This window comes from Pimephales promelas, chromosome 10 (genome assembly GCF_988280905.1).
Source record: "Pimephales promelas chromosome 10, fPimPro1.hap1.1, whole genome shotgun sequence".
Lineage (NCBI taxonomy): Eukaryota > Metazoa > Chordata > Actinopteri > Cypriniformes > Leuciscidae > Pimephales > Pimephales promelas.
In genome coordinates, this window is record NC_142778.1 from 14,956,205 (window position 1) to 14,981,117 (window position 24,913).

General features: G+C 39.7%; 1 protein-coding gene across 1 annotated transcript; it reads right to left on the bottom strand.

Moving 5' to 3' along the window:
• Window positions 1-1,698: 1,698 nt before the first annotated feature.
• LOC120485974 (putative G protein-coupled receptor 149) lies at window positions 1,699-23,047 on the bottom strand. Its single transcript, XM_039681810.2, has 4 exons — window positions 21,801-23,047; window positions 20,636-20,819; window positions 19,954-20,393; window positions 1,699-4,270 (listed from the first exon to the last, which is right to left on the bottom strand). Exons 1-4 carry the CDS (start codon window positions 22,731-22,733, stop codon window positions 3,680-3,682), a joined length of 2,148 nt encoding a protein of 715 aa, XP_039537744.2. The 5' UTR covers window positions 22,734-23,047; the 3' UTR covers window positions 1,699-3,679.
• Window positions 23,048-24,913: the final 1,866 nt, after the last annotated feature.

The following is a 24,913-nucleotide window of genomic DNA, read 5'->3' on the forward strand; positions in this document are numbered from 1 at the left end:
TGTAAGTACACATTGATGGCCTAATACACGAAACGAGCGGTTTGTGTAAAAAAAAAAACAGTATTTGTATCGTTTTTACCTCATGTATCCACAGCCATGTCCAACTGATCTGAATCAGTTGTTCAATGTCCAACTGAACCGAACTGAACCATGTCCAACGTTCTGCCGGAAGTGATCGCTTGCGCGTTGATGTCACTCATTATTTACACAGAGATTTCGGAAGTTTTACCTTTCACTAAACATATTTAGATATACCGAAATCGACTTCCGTTGCAATTTCATGTATATCTAAATATGTTTAGATATTCACAGTGAAAGTTAAAACTTCCGAAATCTCTGTGTAAACAATGAGTGACGTCGACGAGCAAGCAATCACCTCCGGCGGAACGTTGGACATTATTCAGTTGGTCATTGCACAACTGATTCAGATCACTTGGACGTGACTGTGATTACACGAGGTAAAAACGATATAAATACTGTTCGTTTTCTCACACAAACTTTCTTCACACTCGTTTTGTCTTAGGCCATCAATGTGCACTTACATTTACGAGTCATTAAATCATGTTTAATTTTGACTTTTCTGTGCATGCTCTTTGAGGTGGGCTCAATAGACCTCCACTATATGACTGACAGACAACAACGTTTTAACCGAAAAATGTCAAAATTGAAAATACTGTGGAAACAAAGACACTTACATTTGGATGCCCTTGAGGTAAGCTAAAACATATCAAAAATTTATTTCAAAGTGAACTATCCCTTTAAGTGTGGTTTTCTCCTGGTTTCTCCTTAGTCATTAAAGACTAACTAGATCATCATCCTCCCTTCTTCTTTGTGCTATTTCCACTACTATGTTACGTGACAGACGTGTTTGCTAAATAACACATACAATTTAAAAAAAAAGATATCAAGATATCAAGCTTTTTTTGCTGTTACATAAAATGTAAGTTACAATTTGCAAGAGATGTTTCCTATCTCAAAAACATCAAGTATCCAGACACAGGGATTTGTGTCTCATTTGTAGATGTGGATAATTTAGATAAAGACCATGGGAGACAGTTTAGTGAAGAGCTGTGGCATACAAATGGGAATTAATCCATCTACACTCTTAAATGACGCTATTTTATGTGAATAAATCTTTAATGAGACACTGAATAGATGAAAATATTTTGTAGCAGCTATTTTTTTGTTTGACAACACAAGGCTAAGACATATAATCTACTATTCTGAATATACAATAAATTTATAAAAAAAAAACACATTGATTTAACAAAATCTAAAGTAAATTATAAATAATTATTAGAGCTACACAAGCCTCCACGAATGGCCTTTGTATTTAATTTTCACATTTTTAGTTGTCCAACACACTGATATGGCAGAGCTCAAATAAAAAACAGCACAATCATGCCAGCATCTTACTGAGATCTATTGAATCATCCATGAATGTTCCATTTCGGAGCTGCATTTATGCCAGTATTAAATGAAAGCAAGTGGCCAGGGTCGCATTTCTGATTGCAAATGCAGTGCACTGAAAATGGGGGAAAGGATTCCTAAGTGGCTCAAAAATTTGCACACTTGCACAAACATTAACACCTAAAATAGGCCCATGCATCACACTCACATCTACATTTGAGGAATGTTCCATTGAAAGAATCTCTATCTTGCTTTTTTCAACAGTCAAGTCAGGAATGTAAGCAGAACATAAGTTCAGGGCTTTAATGGATGTACAAATACCAACATACAGAAGAAAACATACAGCTATCAGCATTTATATATACACTCATACTAAGATTACAACTAAAGTTATATTGCTGGCTTAATGTAAATCAAGCTTTTTTGACAGCATTTTTGTCATAATATTTATAAATTACTTTCCACACTTTTCTAGTTTTCCTTTAAAAAAAGAAGGAAAGAAAAAATAATCAAAGTTACAGGGAAGCTCTTCCAATGAAAGTGAATAGAGCCCAATTTTGGAGGATTTAAATGCATATGTGAAGGTTGTATTTTTTTTTAAAGCACTAACATTAATTCTTGTTTTAAAGAGGCTACATGCGTTTTCTTGAAATTTAAACTCGTGACTGACACCTGTGGCCAAAAATCAGAACTGCTCTTCCTTTCTGCTCGCTCTTGCAGCGCTCGCTCGTACTTGCACACTTTAAAAGTCATCTGCTGCAAGGAGGTCAACATTATGTTTACAGAGGTAAGAACAGTTAAATACATATATTGTTTGAGATAAGTGTTCTGTTTGCGAGTGTAGGCTACTTGCTGACTAGCAGTGGTGGGCTGGCAGAGTGATCTGAGGGTTTCACCGACGTCCGATGTTCTGGGCGGTAACCCGAATGAGCGGCCATTATGGAGGCACTCGGATGTAAACAACAGCATCGACTGCACTGTTAATGTACAACTGAACACATTTTTTACGCTAAAAAAATCCGTGGTAGATACGAACTCATATAGAGAAGGACCTTATTCATTTACATAAAGATGGGCATCGGCCAGCTTTTTGACGCGCTGCATTTTTTCAAATGTAGCGCCGCCTGGATGCTTTGCGGAAAATACGTAACACTTGACGTCACATCCGCAGACAGTGCGGGAAAAGTCCGACCCGACAGAAAATAGGAAAAATAGGATACAGGCTTATAGGTGCACCCACTGTGAGCGGACAAGGTGTCAGTATGCTCATCAGGAGATGTTTAAATGGTAAATGGTAAAATAAAAAGGCTATTGTTATGTTTATTTTGGGGGAAAAGCTGCATATAGCCTCTTTAAATGTGTGTATTATGTTGTACTTGTCATTTTTGCCGTCATTTTAGGGTCTTGGGTGTTATGCTGTCATTGCAACAAAGTTGTACAATTGGATATAAATTTAAATTGGATATAAATTCAAATTAAAATTTGAAGTCTTTTTCTATATTTTAAAATGTATTTATTTTAGCTTTTTCTCTTTCTTCACACGCCCTTAGAAATCCGTTCTTTGTCCATCTCAACAGATGAACATACACATTATTTATCCTTTATTCAACCCTCTCGGCAGGGGCGGCAGTGGCTCAGTGGTTCATGTGGGTTGTCCACGAACCGAAAGGTTGGTGGTTCAATCCTCGGTTCCACCTGACCAAGTGTCGAGGTGTCCATGAGCAAGACACCTAACCCCAGCTGCTCCCGACGAGCTGGCTGGCGCCTTGCATGGCTGACACCGCCGTTGGTGTGTGAATGAGTGTATGAATGGGTGAATGTGAGGCAAATGTAAAGCGCTTTGGTGGCCATTAGGTCTATGAAGGCGCTATATAAATGCAGTCCATTTACCATTTACTCTCCTCAAGCCCCTCTGTCTACGCACTTATATTTGTATTCAATAAATCAAAGAACATCAGAGAAGGAAGTCCATTCCTCCTTCTTTGTACCCAATAACCTTTATTTCACATCACTTTCAACCACTTAAGGACTTATTCAGCAGTGCTTAATTCAAAAACTGTATTTTCACATTGCAACCTCTGATCAACTGCTACTAGATAGTAGATTTTCCCCTGCCTCTTTTGTACCTTGATTTTCAGGTCTGGGTGCTTGAATCTACCCTGAACTTGCAACACGATGAGCTTTTGTCACAATCTTGCATCCAAACATTCTAAACTTTTATACCTAGGACTTCTCAGTCCATTGGCATAGCCTAGTATATCTGGTTATGTCAGTTCCCTTGATCACCTGCCTGCCTCCTATAGGCTTCATTGAGCAGCTGTATTTCTTCCTGGTAACCTCCAGTCTCCTGGTGCTGTCTCCGGCTGTTCTGTCTGTGCGCTTCTACCGTATCCGGAATGTGAATGTTGATGTTGTCTGTGTCCGGGGTACTCGTGGGGATCAACAGCGAGTATGAGGCTGTTTCGCCAAGGTCACATGACACAAAGCGGTTCTCACGACGAGAGTAGCGCAGAGAAGGCGAACGTGCATGTGTGGATGACTGGCTGATATTGGAGACAATAGAGACGCTGTCCATGGCCTCTTCATTGTCACAGATCTCCAAAACTTCCAGATGGATTTTTACATTTGTGTCTCCAACTCCCCCACCCCCAGTGCTGGAGTTTGGCTCTTCTGCACTAGGTTCATGACCCACCGATTTGGAACGGTACACCTCAACTTTCTTCGCATTGTTGGAGGAGATCTTTAGGCCATCGCTGCTGACTTCATAGGTGGAGAGGGACAGTGTTTTGCCCGTGGGAGCATGGAGGGAAACGGTGCCCTGGAAGGCACATAATGGAATGGCTAACCCAGCTGTGGATCTCTGTTCAGAAATAAAAAGACAAATATACATGCTGTCAACTTAAGTCAAACAATGTGATGCACAAAAAAGGAAACTTAAGTTGAAAGGCTGCTTTAAAATGTGTAATAATTTTAATATTGAAATAGTTACAGTGACGTACAACACAGAAGCTTTGCGCAGTTGTGCTACGTAAAATCTCAATGCCCACAGAGAAGGAAATTAAAGTTTGTTTGTTTTTATTGAGCACAAAAAGTATTCTCGTCACTTGATAAACTTAAGATTGAGCCACTGTAGTCACTTGAACAATGTCTTTAACTTTTCTGGGCCTGCCAGTTTCGATCCCTTTAGAAGCCTATGGAGGAGTGATCCAGCCCTCAGATTTAATTAAAAAAAATAACTTAATTTGGGTTCCGAAGATGAACAGAAGTCTTCCTTAGTTGGAACAACATGAGGGTGAGTAATTACTGACTGAATTTTCATTTTGGGGTGAACTATCCCTTTAATTGGACCAGTGATAAATCTCCATCTCTTAAAGGTTGGCATAAGGTTATTTTTGAGTTGAATCGCTGGAGCTATCTGGACTATTTGAAAACTCACCGAAAAGGCCAGATATATCAAATACTCGAAACCATGATCAGCAATGTAGCTACTGGCTGACAGTGCACCGTAGTGACATCATATATAAAACACCACACACTTGACGAACAAATGTCTGGACAGGAAACAGCCAAACGACTAAAATGACAAAGTTATTATAATCAATAAAATGTGTACTATTTGCAACATGTTTCCCAATCATTTCCATTATTTCACAACTTCTCGTATTTGTACAGGCTTTTAGTTGTAAACCCGTGAAGCAGATGACAGCATTAATTCAAGTTTCTTCACTGTGACTATTTTTTACATGGCAGCATTAAAGTTTCTTTTGGGTCATAAAACATTTTTCTAATGGCACAGCAGACAGCATTTTTTTACTGTTATCTGCACCTCCTGCGCTTCATCAAGGCGGGGGTTTGACTTGTCGAGACTGTTTTCCAAGATGGCTCCTGCCTGTATACACAAAGTGGACTGTCTTTATAAAATATCTTCTTATTAAATGGTCTGTACACTTACACAGTGCTTCAGTTTGCATTTAGAGACCCTCATTATGTTACTGTGTTAGTGTGGGGCTATTTTGAGCCTTGTTAGTGGTATTAACTATCAATTTCTACTTACTTTTAAAATGCCCCCATTACTAGCGTTATACGCTAAACAGTTTTTAGAGGTAAAACTCTTTACATTCAATTATCATGAAAACAAATCTCAGAGAACGGTTGACTACATACCAATGTTTTATTAGACCAAAGGTTCATTTAGCGCCGGAGTTCTCCTCTAACAGAAATGGCAATATACGATCGATGCCACCCTGGAAAACGTCTCGGGTTATGACTATAACCCTGGTTCCCTGAGAAGGGAACGAGACACTGCGTCGAGAATCGACACTTTGGGGGACGCTCCCTAAGCGTGCGCCTCTGAAGTATGAATGAAACTAATCCAATCCTGATTGGTGTTGCGTCGTGACGTAACATGTGACGGCATACCCGGAAGTATAAAAGTGACGCTGTCACAACGCACACTAGCCTCGCAATGAAGCAAGATGCTCAAAGGCCTAAAAGGGGGCGTGGCAAAACGACGCAGTGTCTCGTTCCCACCCTAGGCATCTTCCCATAGCCCATGTCTCGAGCCCCCAAAACATTGCTGTAATTGACGACACTGGGACTCGAAACACGGGACAAATGCGGCTTTTCCCACGATCTCGCGACCTCCTTGTGGAGATCTGGGAAAAACGGCAAACCCCGGTGTTGAGGCTGTGACCTGCGCTGCAGGAAACGCTCATCAAGTTTGCTTCTAACTTGCGCTTCCTGCTCATTCTGTGGCCAGCTGATGTTAAGTCTGGCCACAGCGCGAGTCACAACCTCCACCAGCTCCTCATCACTCTGGCCTTGTGCTGGCGCGCCGAACTCACGGTCGTCCATATCAATGCTGACCACGTCCACTTCCTCAGAAGCAGACAGTTTAAGCATTGGGACCTGATCGTGGGCAGGAGAAACCGCAACGCGGGCTCCCGCACCACTCTCAGAGGCTGCAGGATCCACAGATGGAGAACGAGAAAATGCCTCAGCATTCTCATCCTCCTCTGCGAGATCCCGCTGCGAACCCCAAGATTTCAGTCGCCAGAACCCTGGGGAACGCGAGCCTGACCATGCTCATCAAAGCACGCCAGCCGGGAGCGCAGCACCCTAATGGGCATGGAATCACAATCTGCACAGGCAGCCCCCTCGAGAGCTGCCCGTGCATGCTGCACTCCCAAACAATTCACACACAGAGAGTGTGTATCCCCACCTGTGAGAAAACGAGGACAGGGATGCACACACCTCTTAAATTGTTCACTGGCCATTTCACTTGCTTTTTCAATAGACAATACAACACCAAATAGACAGACAGTTTCACATATAGCGCTTGCTGAAGAGCGAAAGGTAGTGTGTGTTGTGACAGCGTCACTTTTATACCTCCGGTTATGCCGTCACATGTTACGTCACGACGCAACACCAATCAGGATTGGATTAGTTTGAACGCTTGCTTATCATGGAGATTTCAGTGTAGTTTGCGACAGACGTTTCATAATAGGTAGGGCCTATGAAGGGTTAGGGTTAGCGACGACTTTGCGTCCAGCTGTGCACGAGCGCAAAACCACACAACACCCACCCCGTCGGTGATTGGTAACTTGGAACACTGTTTATTTAGGTTTTAGTGGTTGATGAACCCATTGATTTTGTGTGCAGATCTCAGATCTAGGCAGCCTACAGAGACACGGTTTTTCAACGCATACTCATCCCAAGGCGTCATATACGACGCTTTTGCCAAAGCATAGACTTCCAATGCACATGGCACCCTTTAGCATCTATATAACACGCTTCGGTTATAGGTAGGTTTAGGTCTGGGGCAGGGTTAGGGTTAGACCACTAGGAGGCGCCTTCTGGCCCATATATATCCAGTGTTGTGCAAGTTACTTCCAAACTGTAATACATTAGGTATTACTTGTTACTGTTATTTAAAATTAATTCATTACCTTACAATATTACTGTCCCAGAATTGTAATGCGTTACATTACTCATGTATTACTTTTGAGTTACTTTCACCAAAATAACTAAGTACTTAACTTTTGGGCTGTAACGATATGCAATATGAAACCGAAATCGCGATTCGCCGCACTCAGATCCACGAACCTACAGAATCGCGACACACCTCTTCCAACTCCCAGCGTTATTCTCCTTACCGTCCATATCCAATGCTGCCTTATCTTTAAATTAGGCTATTAGTATTATTTGAAGTTAACATTATAAAATACGTAGACCTACACCACAAAACTAGTTGAGGATAAATTATTTAAAATTGGGGAAGTCCAGCATTATGGACATGACATTTGCAGTCAAAACTTGAAATAAAAATTCTCAGAAAATACATGTATTGAAACGTATATAGGCTACTTCCTTAAAGGACTCCAAACATTAGACAAATATCAGTCTATGTTTTATTTTTAATATTAGGGAAAAGACACACATTCATGCATGACAAAAAAATAGGAGGCAAAATTTTTGTAATTCTGTTAATTACACTGCGCAAATCGGATGAGGAAGGGTTGGCTCTCCAGTCTCCATAGAACCTAAAATATTCATTTTATTTTAGTTTTCGTGTTCGCATTTATGAGGAAAAAACAATGTTACAGACGCGACCGCTCTTAACTGGCACTAAAAGACTGCTTTAAAACTTTCACATAGTCTGTTGTCTTTAAGAAGTAAAAGCAGACAATACACTGTAATACAACTGTAATACAAGCCTCACTGAATATGTAACGAGTAAAATATTACTGAAAATTGATTAGTAATGCCTTACACTACTGCGTTACAGCAAAAAGTAATATGTTACTGTAATGTATTACTTTTGTAATGCGTTACTCCCAACACCATATATATCTGCGTCTCATATTGACGCTAAAGGGTGCCATGTGCGTTGGATGTCTACGCTTTTGCAAAGGCGTTGTATATGACGCTTTGGGATGAGAACGGGCTGGGTTTTTAGATGGCATGCTTATTGGAAGGGCAGCTAGCGGATCGCTAGCAAAAATTAGATGAATGTGATAACTTATGTTTCTGCATTTTTGGGGTCTGAAATCACAGTGAATATAAAATCAGAACTCTCTCTAGATAATACTCTTGACAGGATACTCATAAGGCTTAACAAAGTAAGGTGACATGCAGGTAAGAATCACTATGAACCTTAAATGCACAGTCTATTACAAACAAATCCTGCTTCATTCATGACCATATCCTGGATAAAGGTCTGGATTATATGTGCATTACAGAGACCTGGCACCAACCAAATACATTTTCTTCTTTAAATGAGAGCTGTCCCCAAGGATATAGCTATCTCCAGAAAGCCCGAAGCATAGGGCGTGGTGGCGGCCTGTCAGTTATCTATCGCAGCGATCTGGAGTAATCTCTGCAACCATTACCAGAACTGTCTTCATTTGAATGCCTTGCATTTAAATGCAAGTCCCTTTCCCCTGTGCTGTTTCTCCTCATGTACCGACCACCAAAACCAAACCCACTATTTATCACTGAGATGTCAAATCTACTCACAACATTTTGCACATCCTCTGCTGATCTTATAATTTTAGGTGATATGAACATTCATGTTGACACCCCCTCCTGCCGTTTTGCGGCTGAATTTCTACAACTACTGGACTGTTTCAATTTAAAACAACTTGTTGGTGTTCCCACACACACCAGGGGGCATACCTTGGATCTGGTCATTACTAACTCTGCCCCTCTCACAAACCTGCATGCGTATGACTTGGGTGTGTCTGATCACAAGGCCATTTCTATGGTTTTGCCATCTCCATCCAACCTCTCCAAGCCTAAGCGGAATATCTGTTTCAGAAAACTAAAAAACATTAACCAAGAACTTTTGGAAGCAGACCTTCAGCATCTTTCCACTCACTTTTCATCAGCCGACGAAGCAGTGGACTACTACAACAGCCATCTGAGCAGCCTCCTGAACCTCCATGCCCCTGTTAAAACAAGAACAGTCACCTTCACCTGCTCAGCACCCTGGTTCACAGACAGGCTTCGTAAAATGAAGGCAGCAGGGCGGGTCCTTGAGCGCCGTTTCAGAGCCTCTGGCCTCACTGTCCACAAAGAAATTTACCGGGAGCAACAAAAAAAAATATGCACAGTCCCTCAATGAGGCAAGGTCACAGTTTTACTCCGATGCCATCAGAAATAGCCCAGGAAATTCCAAACAGCTTTTTTCCACTATAAACCATCTTCTCAAACCACAATCTCCATCACTTACCACCACTACAGAAGAGCAGTGCAATAAATTCATGGATTTCTTCACATCAAAAACTGCACATATTCGCTCAGCCCTTTCTGGTCCTCCCACCCAAACTGTCCCCCCAAAATCTACCGTCTCCAAACCCTTAAACTCCTTTCCTGAGATTTTATCTGAAGAGGTGCAGAACATCATTAGGAAAATGAAATCCTCCACCTGTCCCCTGGACCCTCTCCCAACCTTTCTGGTAAAAACCCATATCACTGTCCTAAGTCCCCTGATCACCGCTGTTATAAATAATTCTCTCCAAACTGGTCACGTTCCCCCTGTTTTAAAAAATGCCATTATCACACCACTGCTCAAAAAACCCACTCTTGATCCTGAAGTCCTATCCAACTATAGGCCCATCTCCAATTTTCCTTTCATATCAAAAGTACTTGAGAAAGCAGTTGCCACCCACCTTCAAAATCACCTCAAACATAATCACCTCTTTGAAAAATTCCAGTCAGGTTTTCGCTCTGCACACAGCACAGAGACTGCCCTAGTCAGAGTCACAAACGACCTCCTCATATCATCCGATGCTGGCTCTCCCTCCCTTCTCATCCTCCTTGACCTTTCTGCTGCATTTGATACTGTCGACCATGGCATTCTTTTAAACCGGCTCCACCTCACTACTGGACTAAATGACACTGCCCTCAGTTGGTTCAGATCATACCTCACAAACCGGAGAGAATACATCTCCCTGGGCCACTCCAAATCGAAACCACACACGGTTACTTGTGGTGTCCCCCAGGGGTCAGTCCTTGGGCCCATCCTCTTTATCCTCTACCTCAGCCCACTTGGCCAAATCATCAGCCGTCACAAAATTTCATTTCACTGCTATGCCGATGATACACAGCTCTATGTAAATGCCACAGCTGACCCCCCCGGCTCACAGTCATCTACATCAAAACTCATCACTTGTCTGGAGGAGATAAAGGTATGGATGGAACACAACTTCCTTCAACTAAATAGCTCCAAAACCGAAGCCATCCTGGTTGGCACTCCTCACCAGGTTAAATCATCACTCATAACCAGCATCACTTTTTCTGGCACCATCATCCCCCTCTCACAAACAGTCACTAATCTTGGTGTAAAAATGGACCCCCAACTTACTTTCGAAGCCCATATAAATCACCTGTGTAAGACTTCTTTCTACCATCTCCGTAACATCTCCAAAGTCCGGTCCATTCTCTCCCTCTCAGATGCTGAAAAGCTGGTTCATGCTTTTGTCTCCTCCAGACTGGATTACTGCAATGCACTTCTCATTGGGACTCCTAGAAAGAGTCTGCAGAGGCTTCAGTACATCCAAAACTCTGCAGCTAGGATCCTGATGAGAGTCCGGAAACATGAGCACATTACCCCCATTCTCCACTCACTCCACTGGCTTCCCATCTCCACCAGGATTGAGTACAAGGTTTCTCTTCTCACACATCAGTGCATCTATGGTCATGCCCCCCCCCCTACCTCAAAGAACTTATCAACCCACATAACACAAAACGTTCTGTCCGCTCCACTCACTCAAACCTCCTCCACATACCCAGAACCAGACTTACGACAATGGGAGATTGGAGATAGGGCCTTTTGTGCTGCTGCCCCAAAACTGTGGAATGCACTCCCTGACACCTTGAGGGCACCTCAATCCACTGAATGTTTTAAAAAAGGCCTTAAGACATTCCTTTTTAGCAAAGCGTTTGATACCCTTTAGATGTTTTTTTTTCTCTTTCTTTTTTTTTTCCTCTCTTTTTAAAGAACTGTTTATCTTTTATTGTTTTTAACCTGTAGCACTTTGAGATCCTTGGATGAAAAGTGCGTTATAAATTAAACGTATTATTATTATTATTATTATTATAACACAGGACAGCAAACACAAGGGGATGATGTAGGGAGACACTAATTACAAGAACAGGTGAAGCTGACTGGACAATGACAAGACGAGGATAACAAGGGGGCGGGGTATGTAACACAAGCACATGGCCCAAAAAAAAGGCCATGTGCTTGCACACAAAACATGGGTCTGTCATGATCCTGCCTCAAGACTAGAGACACGAGGGGAGAATCATTATATACTATGGTGATTTTTCTTAAGTATTTTAGTATTTGAAATACTCAAATACACTCAAACTACAAACTACATTTCATTTTTTCCACACCTGCAAAATACAAATTACAAAATACACTAAAGTAATTACAGTTTTTCTTGATTGTTTACACACATTTTCTGGTACTTGAGACACAATGACCACAACATGTAACTCATTCACCAACCCCCTGAACCAATTCTGCTGAACTACAAGCACAATTCCTGCTTTACACTCAAATTGCAGTTCTAAAACACACTTTTTTCAAAACACTACACACAATTCTCTGCATTTGGCACAATTTTCATGGAGAAAATCTCTTGTTTTCATGAGGAACACACTGCCATTCAAATATTTACACTGACTCGTCACATGGGCAAACACATTTCACACAGTTTTACAATTAGCGATCAGAGCTTTGGCATAAAACACCAAAACCAAAGAGAGGATGCAACATAGATATTTTTTTAATTTATTTTTTTTACTGTAACAGCATAACAAATTCTGTTGTTTTGTATGTAGACCACTGTACCACAACAAGTAAATAGGAAATAAGCAAATCAGAACACTGCGTGGCAAAACAGCAGTATGCGCGCAAGCGTGAACCACTAGTGTTTCTTCCACTAGCTCGTGGCCTGATTGGAGAAGCTCGTCAAGGGTCCGCGCGAGGATGGCATCGTGCATGCTCACTGTGCAGAAACGCGCCCACGCATGGATGGCATTCTGCGCGTGTATTACTGTTTTTTGCCCTCGTATCCTGTGCATCTTAGTTTTGAGAGTAAATAAACGTCGTAGGGCCATCGACATATTGTACATTTTGCGCTCTCAAGTTCCGTATTTCAAATGTAGGCGCGCATCAAGCGCGATCATAATTGAAGTGATTTTTTTCCAGGTGCAGCGAGATGAAAACTCTTCAACTTTTCAGAATGCTGCAAGGGCAACGCATTTCATGTGACAAGAACCAACCACCAATGAAAGCTCCGTAAACATGAAGGATGGGGGTGCGCCCAAACACTCTTCTCCGTAAATAAATCTTGTAGCAGAGCTACAGATAGCGTTTTTCTGTGGTGGAAATCTATTAGCTACTATTACTAAATGACTTCTTTGTCATTGTGGAGAGCACAGTGCAGGGATGCTTAGCAACAACAGACGCCACAGGAAAATCAGACCGAATTTTACTATTAATAATAAAAGATAAGCTAATGTGCATTAATGTAAATGTCAAGTAATTTTATCTTTTTTGACTCATTCTTTTTATAAAAAAATGATTTAAAGTCTGAAATATGGGAGATTTATCTTTTTATAACACCTTTTTATGTGAAAAATGATTTAAAGGCTGAAATATGTGAGGGTTTTTTTTTTTTTTATAAAACCTTTTTTTGTGAAAAGTGATTTTAAGTCTGAAACATATTTACTATATGTGCCTAGGGGTGGGCCGGGGATGGCAGGGGTTGGTGGCAATGTAAGTATCTATACTATTCACTATATACTATATAATACTATTCACCCAGGCATGATGTATGTATATATATATATATATATATATATATACATTCCGGTTTTGGTTCCCATTCATTAAAGGGATAGTTCACCCAAAAATGAAAATTCTGTCAGTATTTACTGACCCTCATGTTGTTCCAAACCACGATGTGTTTATTGGTTCTGCTGAACACAAAGGAAGATATTTGGAAGAATGTTTTAATCAAACAGATCTCAATCCCCATAATGGGGATTGAGATCTGTTTGATTAAAACATTGCTACATTGCAATGTGTGCAAACTTCTGATGTGAAACCCATTTTAGCTAATCTATTGCCCGTATAATGTGTTCTGTGAAGTATTTTGTATTGTATTAACTGAAGATTCGCATTTTTGGACATTAGATGTTTTTACAGATTTGGGTCCAGAAGTTGGCATCAGGGGCTATCGAAAGATCGTTTTCCCATTTTATTGTTGGTAAGTATATGGTCTGAAGTTGGTTTGAGATCATTTTGTAAAATTTAGAGAGAAGTTTCGTTGGAGAGGAAATGTTGACCAAGTCTGATATTGCCGTGGAAGTTCTAAATTTGTATCTCTGATGTTTACTTTTGTCAGGACAGAAGATTTGATTTGTAGGTATTTTAGAAATTCGTTGTTCCCGATGCCATACTCCTGGGCCAGTTGTGGAAATGGTTTAAACGTGTTGGATTTGAAAATATGCTTAATGTGGGTGATACCTTTTTCCACTCATGTGTGAAAATTCAATGTTTTTTTATTGCTTATAAAGTCACGGTTGTTCCATAGTGGAGTGAGGTTAGATGGAGCTAGTGTAGAATTTGTGATTTGGTGAAAATTCCACCAGGCTGTCAGAGTGGAGGCTATAGTTACTGCCTTAAAACATGTGTGTTGTTTGATTGATTTGGCGAGGAACGGTATGTCAGCTATATTTAATTCTTTGAATAGTGATTGTTCTATATCTAGCCATATAATATCAGATTGGGTGGGGTGAATCCATTTGTATATGTATTGTAGTTGGTTAGCTATTGTGTAATATTGGAAATCTGGTGCTTCTAGTCCTCCTTGAACCTTACTTTTTTGCAGTGTAGTGAGTTTTATCCTTGGCGTTTTATTTTTCCAGTAGAATCGAGTTATAATGGAGTCTAGTGATCTAAACCAGGTGAGTGTGGGGTGGGTTGGAATCATTGAGAATAGGTAATTAATTTTCGGTAAAATCATCATTTTTATTGCTGCTATCCTGCCGATTATGGAGATTGGGAGGTTGAGCCACCTGAGCAAATTGTCTTCTATTTTTTTTAGCAGTGGTGTGAAGTTGAGTGTTACCAACTCTGACAGTCTGGAGGAAATCTTAATGCCTAAGTAAGTGATGTGATCTTGACAAATAGGTATTGGTGATTGATGGGGTGCCACATCCCATTTGGTTTTATGTAAAGGGAGGATGGAAGATTTATTCCAGTTTATTGCATAATCGGATATACATTTTTTGACTTTTCTCAACAAATATGAGATTTGTTTACAGTAAACCCTTAATTTTCATGGTTGACTGTTGTGGTGAAAAAACAACTAAATATTTTGACCAGTGTGGCTCACACAATGACAAAAATACTTTAGATTTTGGTGGCCTTGGCCAAATTATTGACAAAATAACTAGGTTTTGAAGCATGAATTAAATGTTTTGGGTGAGTAACTACATTTTGCAGACATGCTATAAAGTTTTGAAGTTCCTGCAAACAGTTGTGACATTTGCACTCACAGTTTAGAGAATGTTAAGACTGTTTCGAAAAATGTGCCAAAGCAATTGAGAAAAACTGTAATTGCAGCTCTTTGACCAAACATACAGTTTGATTGGTCATCTGAGATGTGTGAAACTCTTCCTTCATTAGTCAAGATCTGTCAATTGCTGTAATACAGTAAATGTATCAAATGTTCCAAGGGATTCATATTCATGGTATTATGTCCTTGACTAATTTTGACAATTGAACAGACTATTGTGCATGTGATGACTTATACAATGAAATGACGCTGACACGTTTTGGAGTGAACAACCATTAGACTGAGAATGAACAATCAGTTTAGATCAACAAGATCTATTCACTTGGAAATTGTGCTAAATGTAGGCTACCTGTACTTAATCATTTGCAAAGATGTACTGAGACATTGAGACATGTACTTAGGCATTTGCAATTTGATGAAATTAATGAGAAATTCAATTCTGTTGTGAACAATTGCCAAGTAGTTTGGAGGTTTGTCCATTTTGTTTTGAGAATGTTATTTCTGTTTCAAGAAATGAGCCAAACCAATGGAGAAAAACTGTAATTGTTGGTTGAACTTTTCCTTTAAAGGGATACAATTATTGACTACAGGGGAATTTTAAGCTATTTACTGTGAATGTGCGAGACTTCCAACTTATTAGCTATTAGGTAAATGTGCAGTAAACGGTAAAACGATTTGCTGTACAAACCAGTAAGTTATTATAACCATAAATAATTAAAAACTAATAAAAATTGCAACATCAAGCGTGCGTTTTTTGAACAGCTAAAATAACAAAAAAATGGCTGACACCAGAAGTCTTGCACATTCAGATAAAAAAAAAGTCTGCATCCACTCTTACATTAAAAAAAATGGATTACATGCGTTTACAAAATAGATTTTCATGCAGACTTTAAACTTTTTTAAACACATATGGCATTCAACTGTAAGCAATTAATAAAGTAAGGGCAACAATTAATTAATTCATTAATTAATTTGGTAACAATTAATAGTAAATAGATGGTAAAGTTTAAAGACAAACTTTAAGTTGGCTTGGAAAAGCCAAGCCAGAAAGTTTGAAAAAGTTTTAAACTGTTCTAGCACGGTTTAACATGTTTCAAGTATGGTTTGCCACATTGCTAGCATGATTTAGCATGTTTTAACATGACCATGGATAGTTGGATGGATAGATCATCAAGATTAGTTAGAAAGAAAGATTAGAGATGAATAGAAATGAAGAAATAAAAAAGAAAGAACAATTAGTTTAGAAAAAACAAAGAAGGAAAGATTGGTTAGAAAGAAAGATGAGTAAGAAATACAGATTAGTAAGAAAAAAAGATGAGTGAGAAAGAAAAACATCAGTTAGAAAAAAAGAAGAAATATTAGCTAGAAAGAAAGAAAAAGAATGATAGATTAGTTAGAAAGAAAGATAGATAGATTAGTTAGAAAGAAAGAAAGATAGATTAGATAGGAAGAGAGAAAGATAGATTAGTTAGAAAGAAAGAAAGAAAGAAAGAAAGAAAGAAATAGATAGATGATGGATAGATAGATAGATAGATAGATAAGTTAGAAAGAAATATGGATAGATTAGTTAGAAAGAAAGAAAGATAGATAGATAGGTAGATAGATAGATAGATTAGATAGATTTTTTTTTTTACCTTAACTGAATAGCTTCAGTTATTGCTATGGTTAACGGTTATATGACTATTTTCGGGTTGAATGTTGTGCGTCTCCAACAAGTGTTGCCACCGGCCAGAGCATCAGGAAGTGTCCCGTGATATCAGGTCTCGCAATGTAATGAACTGCTTTACGGCAAGAAAGATCTGATAAAAATAAACATCAAGCAGAAATAACCCGGCGCCGTATACATGCGGTGTTAGAGGCGCATACAATACAGACTGCTGACAGTTCAACAGGGCGCAGCTCTTAAAGGGGCCACACCTTATTTCCATTCGTTTACAGCTTCCATCCTACGGAACAGGTACCAGTATACAGTCGGGGGGGGGGGGGGGGGGTATTAGGCCATGAGTGCAGAGACATCTCTGCGTGAATGCTATTTACGACAGTACAAGTACTCCACAGCGACTCTAGGGGTCAAAGTTTGACAAAAATGGAAATCTTGCAAAGTGCTGCTTTAATTAAATCAAAGTTGAGATATTGGGATGTCAGAGATGAAGAAAACAAATTCTGCAATATTATTTGAAAAGTATTAATGGTTTTGAACCATTAAAAAACATACCATTCTTGAAGAAGGTTTTGATTTAAAGGGGGGGTTGACTGCGATTTCACTTTTTTCATTTTAAATAGTGTGTAATGTTGCTGTTGGTGCATGAACAGTATCTGCAAAGTTGCAGCGCTGAAAGTTCAGTGTAAGCAGAGATATCGTCTTTTAAAAATCAGGAAGTATATTGCCTACAAAAACGACTCGATTGGGACCACTGCTGGGTTATGGTACGTCACTAACCCACACATTTGCATTAACCCTCCCTCCGGAATATGCAGAAAATGGCATGCTCATATTTCTGAGGCACGTCGACTCGTCGAGTGTGTTGTTCACGCAGCTGTCAGGTCTTCTGTGTTTCGGGCTTCCCATGGACGCTATACTTCCTCAACAATGGATACAATATATGTTTGATTATGTTCCTGAAAATGACGATCGTAATATAGCTCTCTGTGCTGCGCATTTTTACAGAAGACAGCTTCCAGAATCTCCACGAGTTCAACACCGGATTCAACAAGAAACTGTTATTACAGTTTTTCTCAATTGCTAAAACACTAAAATCCATTGGCTGAACAAAGTTCTCAATTGCCTGAACTCATTTAGCTAATTGTGGAGTCTGTTGTCAATACCATAAACAACTTGACATGGTACAACACAATTTGCAGATCTCACTTAGACTTTTCAGCAAAACTCTGAACACATTCTCATTCTCAAAACACATTATGCACTCTAATGCACATATCATCCATACTCGGAAACACAAGTGGCAAGTAAACCAAATACAAATAGAGAACAAATGTCATTTGATTGAACACAACCCCTCAAAACTGATTCAACCTGTTTCAAATGATGTGACAACCAATATTAGCCAGTTCAGAGAGCAAACTGAACTGAGAGGTTGTTGAAGGTGGAATGGAGAAAGTCTGAGAATGGATAGAAGAAACAATGTGAGAGGACGAGGGCGTATGCGAGGTGGACAACGAGGAGGAGGAGGCCAAGAAAGAGGAGGAGGAAGAGGAGGAGGAGGTGGGCAAGAACGAGGAGGAGGAAGAGGAGGAGGGCAAGAAAGAGGAGGAGGAAGAGGAGAAGAAGGAAGAGAAGGGCAAGAAAGAGGGGGGCAAGGAAGAGGAAGAAGAAGAGGAGGAGGAGGAGGGTGACAAGGGACAATGTTGCTTGTGATGTCGACGAAGAGCTTTTGCCTGACCCAGGCCAAAGACAAGAAGCACATTGATCACGTTTACTCCTTTCATTTGTGTCCCTTTGAGTATCGTATACTGTAGTACAGTGCACTGCTGTAGACTGTACAATGAAAAAAATATTAAATTTGTTTTGAGATTTGTTTTAACATATAGTTCTCCCTGAGAACTATATGTTTTGAACAATGTGTTTTAATTTTTTTGGTGTATTGTTTACTGACTGCTGGATGGTGTATAGCATTTTGATCACTTTGTTTATGTTTTGAGAGCAGTGTTTGAATTTGAACACAGGTAAAACTGTTCTGAGAGCAGTGTTTGACTTTGAACACAGGTAAAACTGTTTTGAGGCGAACGTTTCATTTTGCAAGAGGAGTCAGAGGTTTTGTAAATAGTGCTTGAAGATGAGGTTTTGTGTTTAATGTTTACAGAAAATGGAGCAAGGTTTCAGAAATTGTGTTTTAGCAATTGAGAAAAACTGTAAAACAAGAAGCAGTTCCGACTTTAAAACAAGAGGCAGCAGTTGTTGGGCCACAACCTGTAAGTAGGCTAAGACTTCATCATTTTAAATGTATTTGCATGTTTAAATCCAGACGTAACGTTAGCCTTGTGTTTTATTTTTTTTCAAATGCCAGCGCTGGCTTTATAGCCACTACTAGTTAGCCTATGCTATTTTGTGTCTACGACAAACGCGTACAAACATTATGGACCTGAATTTTCTATAAGTACTAATGTTTTAAACGTATTTTTCATATATATATGTTTTATGACGTTATTTTCGATTTGATCAAGAACGTAAACATGTATTGAGTATTACATTAGTAGCAGTTGCTATTGTTGCCAGTCAGATGCTATTGCGTAAAATACGTGTAAAAATGTTGTGTTGTAAAAAATGTAGCAAATTATCATTCAGAAACGTTTAGTAAGAGCTGTAGTATGTGGTGTGGTTCTGCTTGACTTCATCGCTGCTTTCTCGGTCTGATTCTGCCTGAAACTGATACTGCAGATCGACACATATTTACTTCTGGACCGGAGCTCATGACATACATATTTCGCCCGTAAAGGTAATGGGCGTTAAACCTTCCGGACAACGTGAGCGACAGTTTAGCCAATCACAACACACCGGCCCAAACGAACCAATCTGAGCCCACTACGTGTTTCTGAGGGAGTGTTTTCATAGAATCAGGAAGTGAACCGCTCGTTCGAGGACAGAGGAGAGCGCGGCTGACAATAAAGGTGAAGTTTATGAAAAGTAAGACTTTTAAAATAAGAAAAACCACGAATTCATGTTATATTACGCGCCATAAATACAGTCATGCAAAGAAAAAAAGCAGTCAACCCCCCCTTTAATGAGTCTAAAAAGTTCTTGTTACTATTACATAAAAAAACTGAAATATTCTGCAATGTCATAGATCAAATGATCTGATATTTTCAAGAATGTGGGTCTTCCGCTCTATGATATAATATCCTGTTCCTATAGTTTTCTTGTTACCTGACAACAAAAATGAAGTAACTGCACCCTTTAATTTTTTTAAATTAAGTGTCATCTTACCTGTCTGGGAGTCCTTTCAGATTTACTTCTGCACCACTCCCAGTCAGTCAACTCTATTTTACGACACTCCTTGTGGGACAGCCTCCTCTCTGGAATGTCAAATACTGACAAGTTGTCAAGGTGAAGATCCTCACCATCGCAGGTTGACACCTGAGGTGAGACATTGCATGGCCTGTCCCTTTCTGTGGAGCTCTGAGGCTGGCTGTCCACTGTCTCCTCGAGCATCATCTCGCTGTGGAGGGAGCTGTCCTCTGCTGCCACGGTGCTGAAATTACCAATATGACCGCTGTCCACCACTGCGGCTCTGCTTTCAGAGAAATAGCAGCTGTATAAACTGTTAAAAGAGGGTTTCTCGATGGATGGTGACTTGCCATGGGAGATCTTGTAAATACCATAGCCTTGCTGGAAGGAGAGGTTGAATTCATATCTCCTTTTCTTTGCTGTAATAAACACATCGATGATAAAGGCAATGTGCAAAGGTAATTTTGCTTTGTTTCTCACAGCACATAAATGAGATTATATACACACACACACACACACACACATATTCATAACTTATACAACCTAAGATATTTTAATATGGATTGTTTAAAATAAACCTCATGGTTCTTTTTTATGAACCAATAAATATAAGTCAACAAAAATCAGCCAGGCTGATGGAGTATTTTATCAGTTTACCAACCGGTGGAAAGCTCCGAACTTAAGCCTTGGCGACAGTTGATGAAGCAGCCACAAGGCAGATGGATCCAGCGTTCCGAAAACACGAACACAGGGGTGACCGCCGTGGAGAGCAAGGTCAGGAAAAAACAGAAAGTCTCCAAGGACGAGCTGTGCATGTGAAGAGCATGACTCACCAGGATCTGGGTCTGCAAGGGTAGTGTATGCCAGTGGAAAAAATAAAGGTGAATAACCAATCATTCCAGCATTTATGAACAAACCAATTTATGATGAAGAGAGAAAAATGTAAATAAACAATTACAGTGACAGGTTAAATATGAAAAAATATCCATGACTCCAGTTCAATAACACGTTTTAAGCTGGTGAAAGGTTTTTCTTATGCTCTGTGAATATGAAAAGATATCTGAGGTTCTTTATGGGGTTTCTCAGATTCCCAAATAGCAGAACTGTTATGAGAATCTAAAGGCACTCTTTAAAAGGCCAGCTTTTTGAGGAACTTACATGATAAAACCCATAAATTCCTTGCTATATGGTTCTTCTAGTAGCAACATTGTAAGGCACCTGGAAAAGCTCTGAGGCACTTAAAATATTTATTGAAGTTCCTTGATTATACAATGCTATATAGGTTGAGGTTCTCCAGAGTTGTTCCATCAGTGTAGCAGTCTGAAGTAGAAATAAAGATAGGGTGATTTTTTTTCTTTTTTTTTTCTAATAACTGATTCGAAAATTCAATGTTTAAATTTTGTTTTATTTCAAGCTTTTCATCACAATAATCAACAATCATTAGACTGCAACAATAAACCATAACATGCATTATGATATTGACCAAAAATATTATTCCATTATATTTATTTAAAGCTGTTGTGCAAACTAAATAGTGGTAAATTTGTTTTTGTCAAGTTTTACAATTAAAATGTTTTTTTATGTAAAAGTCAGAGTAGTTTCTCTAGACATTAAATTAGTCAATGAAATACATGAAATAAAAAAGAACCCATACTACTAATTTATCAGTAGACCAAATATTAAAGACTGTGTGAATATCATACAAAAGTTGGTCAACCCCGATTATTTGTCTAGTCTAGAGGAACCCAAAATGGGGCCTTCTGTGGGCCCATTTTTTAAGGATTTTTCAAGTGAACATGTCTGAACATTGTTCTTATAGCTCTCACCATCATTGGCATCCATAGAATCATTCGAGCCATGGCCAGAATCATCGAGAAGCGCTTTTGAGAGAAAAACACAGGGGAATAACGTGCACTCTGAGCTCCATCTTTCTGGAAATGACCGGTTGCTGGAGAATATGACAGTGAATACGTCTCCGTTTTGTTTTTAAAACTGGCAATGTTCGAGTTGAATTCATTGTAGGCTTCCAAACTTTTATCCAAGCTATCCCGTGACAAAGAGGGGATCTCACACAGCGGTGCCGACCCGGTAATTTCAAAATAGCTCGGGTAAAATGTTCTCATGGCTTCCGTGGAGCACATGAGCTGGTAGAAGAGAGGAACCGAACAAATAACCAGCCCACAGAAACACAGTGAGTAAACAGAGAACAGAAGCAGCACGTACAGGCTGTCGTTCTCCGGGAGACAACCGACAGAAGCGGGGGCGAAGCGGCCCCAGCCGCACACAGGCAGGACGCTGACCGTGAGACTCACCGTCCAAACCGCCACCACCGCCACAAACACCCAGAAAGGTCGGTTATGGGTTTGATACACTCCAAAGCGCTTTGTCACGTAGAAAGTGTAAGCAACTAGGAGACAGGCTTTCATATTGCTTGACAATCCTTGGAAAACATACAGGATTCCGGACAGGGTGCACATAGCGCCCGGCCGGTTTGCGTCTCCGCTCCTCCATTGCAAGATCATGAAGAGCGTGAGCGGCACGACGCTGATCAGGTCGTCTATGGATAAAGAAGCTACTATCAGACAGAGGGAAGACTTAGTCCTCATCTTGAGCAGCGACATAAGCGAGTACAAACCTCCCAGGCAAGTGAAGGTGGAGATGGCGAAGGATAAACCAAAGAGAAGGTGCCAGTTGCCCTCGACTGCGTCCTCATATTGGCTGGTTTTGTTCGAAAAAGGTGAGGAATATGTCGCCGACATTTTCCTTCAGCCTAACTTTCCTGACTTCACTCGTCTCATTCCCTCTAAAGGAGAATCCGGTGATCAGACTGAGCGCATGAAAGTTTCCTCCAGCGACAGCGTTTCACGAAGTCCGATACAATATCCCATCCGTTGGTCTTTAAATGCTCAACAAATGCAATGCATCAAGGAACCATTTTTTTTGTTTAAACTGTTACTTGCAGGATTGTGACGTGGTTTGCTATCAGAGCATGTGTGGATAGATGCATCACACGCGCGTAGTAGTGGTTCGGGCAGCACATTTCTTCCGTCAGTATGCGCTCTCAGAAGGGAGATATTAGTACAGGGGTGGAGCCACCTTCCTTCATCTGTCGAGAAACGTGCGCTGCTGGGCGAGGAACGTGCGCTTTGTCTAAAATCTAACATTGTATAGCTATAGCCTACTACGTTTGTTAACGTTTGAACACATATTGTATTCTATGAAACAATCTTATTAAATTTACGGGGAAATATGGCAGCTGATGTTGCCTGAAACGGGATGTCACGGTGGTGTAATTCGTAATAATAACTAATGCCCAAAATGTACTTTTTACTTTATACTTTTAAAATATACTAATAACCACTATAATAATATATATGATGGTAATACATGGTATTACGACCCGCAAACAACTGCGTACATTTCTGTAATAGTGTAGCCTATAGTGTACCTCCGTGTAGGTAAGGGAAAAATATTTTAAGTTTTGGGTAGCCTTAATAAAGGGGTAACAAGCTGATAACCTGCAAAGAACTTCGTAAGTAAATCAAAATTACGGTCTACGTTATATATATATATATATATAGATGGATAGATAGATAGATAGATAGATAGATAGATAGATAGATAGATAGATAGATAGATAGATAGATAGATAGATAGATAGATAGATAGATAGATAGATACAGGGGTTGTACAATGAAACTGAAACACTGGCCAATGTTGGAGGTTTCACATCTATATGCCTGGCGGCCAATCTTCAGAGTGAAGCACGGGTGGATCAGTGATGGTTTGAGCTCCAATATCATGACAATCCTGATTGTATTTGATGGACACGACACTGCCGAGGACTACCAAACCCTTCTGGAGGATCATGAGCACCTGATGCTCAAACCGTGTATTAGCATGATCATGCACCAACACACACAGCAAGACTTGTGACAGAAGGGTTTGATGAAGATGAAAGTGACGTTGAACATCTCCCATGGTCTGCACAGTCACCAGATCTGAATATTATTGAGGTGTTTTGGAGGAGCGAGTCCACCAGCATCATATAGTGACCTGGACACTGTTCTGGAAGAGGAACGGCTCGACTTCTGTCATTCCCAAGATGAATTGGTGCTGTATTTGGATGCAAAATGAGGCCCCTTACCATACTAACAAATTATTGTGTTGTAAAACCAGGTGTTTCAGTTTCATTGTCCAACCCCTGTAGATAGATAGATAGATAGATAGATAGATAGATAGATAGATAGATAGATAGATAGATAGATAGATAGATAGATAGATAGATAGATAGATAGATAGATAGATAGAGATGTGGCTGTGTGTAAGCACAGTATGAAAAAAAAGCAGTAAATTCAGTATGAATTTATTGGATTTTCTTACTAAACTACTTAACATTAAGCCAAAAATAAAGTTTCTGCTATGAATTTAATTTAGAACATACCATACCTAGTACTTACCTTATCACATTGTAATACAATGAATGACACTTAAATGTCAGGGCAAATATGTGTAGATTTTTTCTTAATAAGAGTACTTTTCTCTGTAATTACTGTGCAAATAGTGTTGTTTCGTATTGTTACATAGTAAGTAGTGTTTGTTACCTGTTCAACTGTGTAGGCTATCTACAGGGTAAGTGTAACTACTGCCGGCTGTAAATTAAAGTGAATTACCCCCTTGTTCTGTATAGTTACAGGGTACAGTAAGTGCAGTAAATATACAATAAAATATCCCATTTAATTTCTGACTATTATTTTACAAAAAAACAAACAAACAAAAAACAACACTTTTTCATCTTAATAAAACATTGTCTTTTCTATAAATTTTAAAACAACAAAGTAACACATTACCCCCCCCCCCCATTAGCTTCACTTGCTTTTCTATGTCTATGCTATGCTTTTCTATACCAAAGCGAAAATATTTAGTTGTCATGAAAATC

What these genes read in the sequence shown, in the direction of transcription:
- LOC120485974 (XM_039681810.2), bottom strand. Translation starts at nt 22,733, where the DNA reads ATGTCGGCGACATATTCCTCACCTTTTTCGAACAAAACCAGCCAATAT. An exon ending in TTCTATGGATGCCAATGATG is followed by an intron (nt 20,820 to 21,800) that starts GTGAGAGCTATA and finishes CTACCCTTGCAG; the next exon opens with ACCCAGATCCTGGTGAGTCA. An exon ending in AAGTTCGGAGCTTTCCACCG is followed by an intron (nt 20,394 to 20,635) that starts GTTGGTAAACTG and finishes TGTTTATTACAG; the next exon opens with CAAAGAAAAGGAGATATGAA.